Genomic DNA, 5235 nt, shown 5'->3' on the forward strand with positions numbered 1-5235 from the left:
GCCTACATCAGGGGGCCACGCCGAATCAAGCTAAAAGCTACAACGTGTGTAATGATTGAGGACTTTAGCTGAAAGCTTAACCTGCTTAACTAATTAGACACGTGGACCAATGAATGATTCAACTCTCAAAGATACACTCCCTTTTCACTAGAACACGTCGTATATTACGAAATGATGAAAAGGGAAATGAGGTCAAATCCAGCCAGAAGCTTACACATGGAAGGATACATAACCGAATCCAATCAAAAACTTATACGTGGAAAGTGCATAATACTTTATGTTTGTAAACAAATATCTATAAATAGCCTCAGAGATATGACACACGGTACATACACATTCATTCTCTCTCTTTTACATTACTTTCAAGTTGTCACTTTCTCCAAAGTACTTTACTAACTTAAAGATCGGAGGGGGGATGCCGGATTCTGGCCCCTCCCTGACCATTTGTTAATGATTCAGATCTTCTCAAGGCTGATCAGAAATGTTATTCATTATTGAAGACATCAATTGATACGTGAGCATCGAAGAATTTCGTAGATTGACAAAAACAATATTTTTTTTTCCATGAATACTATTTCCTCTTAGAAGTTATTTTTTATTATTTTTAAATATTATACTTTGATTAGAAATTGTTTTGATAATTTTTTTAAAAACAACGAGACAACAATTACATAAAAATTGGATAATTCCTAATAAAGGATTAAAAAAATTTCTCCATGTAATGCTATATAAAACTCTGACATGATTAATGAAACCGGTGAATAAATCACCGGTTTCATTTTTGTGAAGAAACCGGTGTGCTATTCACCGGCTTCACCAACTTTGGACTGCTGCAGCACTAAAAGCTGCAGCAGCCAACAACTCCCATATATCCAAATAAAAAAATATAATATAAATATACATGTTTTCTATATTTTTGTATAATTTTTTTTATTCTCCAAAACTTGATTTTATAAGGTTATAGGTAAATAATTTATGGATATATCTTTTATATTAGATTGGGTAAATAATTTATTAGTCATCTTTTATTTACCTAATACATTGTTTAGTCCCCCTATTTTGAAAAACACATTATAAGATCTTTATCTTTTGTTAATATTAACCATTTAGTCATTCTGTCTAGTTTTTTTTTAACCGAACATATTTTAGCTTTTACGACATCCATAGTAGATACAAAAATGACCATGTTACTCTGTTATTTTCTGTCTGTCTGTTTATGTCAAATACAATGGTTAAAAATCTAAAAAAGATAAAGCAACATTGTACAAAAAAATGACCATGTTACAGAAAATAACAAAGTAACATTGTCATTTTGTATCGGATTATGGTTGTCCTAAAAGTTACATAACTTTTAGGACAACCATAATGTGATACAAAATGACAACTTTACTTTGTTATTGTCTGTCTGAATGTTTATGCCGAATATAACGGTTAAAAATCTAAAAAAGAAAGGATGATCAAAAAATTAATAGAGATAAATGATTAAGACTTTATAATATGTATTTTTTAAAATACAAGGACTAAATCTAATAGGATAAATAATTTATTAGTCCCTTACTTTTTTCTTAACACACTGTTTAGTCCTCTTATTTTGAAAAACACATTAGAAGATCTATATCTTTTATCAATATTACCCATTTGGCCATTCTGTCTATTTTGTTTTAGAATTAACTGTTATATTTAACATAAACAGATAGACAGAAAATAACAGAGTAACATTTTTATTTTTGTATCTACTATAGATGTTGTTAAAGCTAAGATATGTTCAGTTAAAAATCGAAAAAACTAGACAGAATGACTAAATGGTTAATATTAACAAAAGATAAAGGGTAAAGGCTATGCTTACTTTGTTTTACTTACTTTGTTTTAAACAAAGTAAGCTTTACTTTGTGTGTTTTTACCATTGGATTAATTTATTAATCCATCATCCAATGGTGAAAACACACCAAGTAATGGTACTTTGTCAAAAACAAAGTAACCATAGAAGACACCAAGATAAAGATCTTATAATGTGTTTTTCAAAATAGGGAGACTAAACAATGTATTAAGTAAATAACTGAAAACTAATAAATTATTTACCCAATCTAATATATAAGAAATGATTAATTTTATCGATAGATTATCTACGTATAACTTTATAAAATCAAGTTTTTGGACAACAAAAAAAATTTATACAAATTAACTATAGATAATTATTTTTTATTTTTTTATTTGGATATATGGTAGTTGTTTGGCTGCTGCAGCTTTTAGTGTTGCAGGGAGAATTTTTTTTAACTGAATCTTTTTATTAAACTTATTTTCAAAATAGACATTTTTTTATAGGAATTATCCCTAAAAATTAAGGATTAAACATTAATAATAATTTCTTCAAAAAAAACACTAATAAATAATAATAACTTGAATGATAAAAAGAAGAGAGAGGAATCATAATTCACAAACAATAAAATTATCCAAAATAGTCTACATATATTGAATCAACACTTGACAATTTGAGTAACAAAAAAAAAAAAAACACTTGACAATTCGAAATTCTACCCATAAATAATAATAATAATTAATAATAATAAAAAAAATTCAAAATCCTTGATATGGTCCCCGTCTATAAACTAATGAAACAAAAGCAAAATTGTGAATCTGCAATTGCCAAACAAGACTTCCCAAATAATCCCGATCTAAACCCAGCTACTTTCACCGGAACGCCAAGAACTCTGAAAATCGACAGGGACGAACATTCAAGGAATAAAAATAAAAAATCACAACAAAGCACACAGATCGATCGGTCGATCTCGATCTCGATCGATGAATAGGAGGTCAAACTTGTTTTATGTTTGCTCTTGTGCAACAACTTCAGCTTCCTCTTCTTCTTTATCTTCTTCTTTTTCATCAGCAGCAGATGTTTCTGTTTCAGCTGATGATTCATTTGGCTTCGCTTTCTTATTTTCTTCTTCTGCTGCTGCAACTGCAGCTTTGATTTCTTCATGTGGAATTTCACCACTTTGTTTCGATCCAGTTTTAGTCACATGGTTATAGCAACCTTTCTCCTTGAACAATTGTGCAAAATGTGGCTTGCAGTACAGAATTCCGTCGAGAGCTGCGTAGTTTGATGTCGTCAGGTAACATCCTCCATGAGCACACCTGAAGCAATTCTTGTGATAGATTTCTCCTTCCACCGACACCTGTAAATTGAATTCCGATTTCAAATTCCGTCGAGAATTGAAATTACCGACAGATATTATATTTTTAGCGACGAATTTCTACGTAATTCTAATTTTTTCCAATTGGAATTTAGGGTCGACGAATTATCAGTGACCGATTTCATAACAAAACACCCGTAATCTGAGGTTTTGATATTGTAAAAGTGTAATGAGATAAATAAATTGACCTTTTCCAATGGATATGCAGTTTTAGTGCAACTTTTGCACTTGTCTTGGGTGCCACTGAACATGGAGGAAAGTTTGCTGGGTGCCTTTGTCTGCACAAAACAGAACAAGAAAATGATATATAAATTCGAGACATCCCAACTAGATTGGCACCTCACACGCACAAAGAGGCTAATAAACAATATTATAAGAATATATGTGTAGTAGTTTACCAGTTGGGGTTTCCTCTCTCCAGCTGAATATCCAAAATTAAATGAAGAAAACAAGAATGTTAGAAATAAAAATTTAGAAGGAGAAAACAAGAAAAATTAAGATTTTTTTTAATTAAATTACATGATGCTAATTTCTTGGTAAAACTTCCGGTCTCTCTGAAAAGTTGCTCAAAGTGAGGTTTGCAGTACAAAACACCATCCAAAGAGGAATAGCTGCCCATCTAGATTAATTAATTAAGAAAAAACAATTAAATAATCGTAATTAAGAGATAATTAATTAAATAAGATTAAATAATGAAAAAGATTAATCGTACGTACCACGAGAACTCCGTTGCAGTGGCTGCACTTGAAGCAAGTCTTATGATAAGGAACACCATCAGCTGAAACCATTTCAACAAAATAAACAGTCTTGGTGCAGGCCTTGCATTTCTCAGTTGTTCCACCGAAACCCATTTTTAATTTTTTTTAATTTTAATGTACTCTCTTTTATTTAACAACAAATTTTTGGAGTTCAAATTTTTCTATCTCTCCGATAATCTGAGATAGAATATGAACTCTCAAAACTTTTGTTGTGTCTTTTATTTATTTTTGTTTGTTTTTCTTATTCTTTTTCTGATTTTTAAACTTGGATTAGGGATTGTTTATATAGTGGGAAATGGTTAATTTTAGAAGGGTAATTTAACCACAAGATTAAAAAGAATAGGGGTCAATAACTAACGGTAAATACAGATCCAATTGTTACCCAGAATAGCCCTAAGAAATGGGATGACTTAATCTCCTTAAATTATACGTGGTATGTTTATACAGGGATAATAACATATAAATTTATTTTTACCATTTTCTAGAAATTGTAAATATCCCTCAGTTTTTGTATGGTAAATTTTTTGAGTAAATAATTTATTAGTCTCCACATTTAACACACTGTTTGGTCTTCCTATTTTGAAAAATACATTATGAGATCTTTATCTTTTGTTAATATTAACTATATGGTCATTCTGTGTATTTTTTTAGATTTTTAACCGTTATATTAACAGACAGATAGAAAACAACAGAGTGACATGTTCAGTTAAAATCTTAAAAAAATAGATAAAATGATCAAAAGGTTAATATTAATAAAAGATACAAACCTTATAGTGTGTGTTTTAAAACAGGGGAAATAAACAGTGTGTTACGTAAAAAAAATGAAAACTAATAAATTGTTTACCTAAAAATTTTATTCTTCTGAATTGGCAAAATAAAATAAGATGCATGGTCTTTCATCCGTTGGATGTACAATCAGCACCATATTAATAAAAATGGAAGAGATATACAATAGACCACTCAATTTTTCTTTGAAGAGGAACTTTGTTAATATACCGTAGAACGGTAACAGTTTAATACAGAAAACAAAATGAAACTCGGAATAACATCAAAAATAGTCAGACTAGCATACTGAGAAGTCGCTCACATTAGAGCATGAGCGAAACTATTTGCTTGCATTTTAATAAAACATAATGAGAAACCGTTGTTGACTGTCAGTAAGGATCTACATTTACTAATTATATCTCCAAATTCAGGGTGGTCCACTGTTGTTGAATGAATGGCGTCATACGTTAACTTCGAGTCTATTTCGAATATGATGTTCGGGACCAGTGCCGGCCCTA

General features: G+C 30.2%; 1 protein-coding gene across 1 annotated transcript; it reads right to left on the reverse strand.

The window, feature by feature from the left end:
• Positions 1–2525: 2525 nt before the first annotated feature.
• LOC136214281 (LIM domain-containing protein WLIM2a-like) lies at positions 2526–4187 on the reverse strand. Its single transcript, XM_066002868.1, has 5 exons — positions 3911–4187; positions 3714–3813; positions 3593–3615; positions 3383–3472; positions 2526–3176 (listed from the first exon to the last, which is right to left on the reverse strand). Exons 1-5 carry the CDS (start codon positions 4043–4045, stop codon positions 2823–2825), a joined length of 702 nt encoding a protein of 233 aa, XP_065858940.1. The 5' UTR covers positions 4046–4187; the 3' UTR covers positions 2526–2822.
• Positions 4188–5235: the final 1048 nt, after the last annotated feature.

Source organism: Euphorbia lathyris, chromosome 1 (assembly GCF_963576675.1).
Source record: "Euphorbia lathyris chromosome 1, ddEupLath1.1, whole genome shotgun sequence".
Taxonomy (NCBI): Eukaryota; Viridiplantae; Streptophyta; class Magnoliopsida; order Malpighiales; family Euphorbiaceae; genus Euphorbia; species Euphorbia lathyris.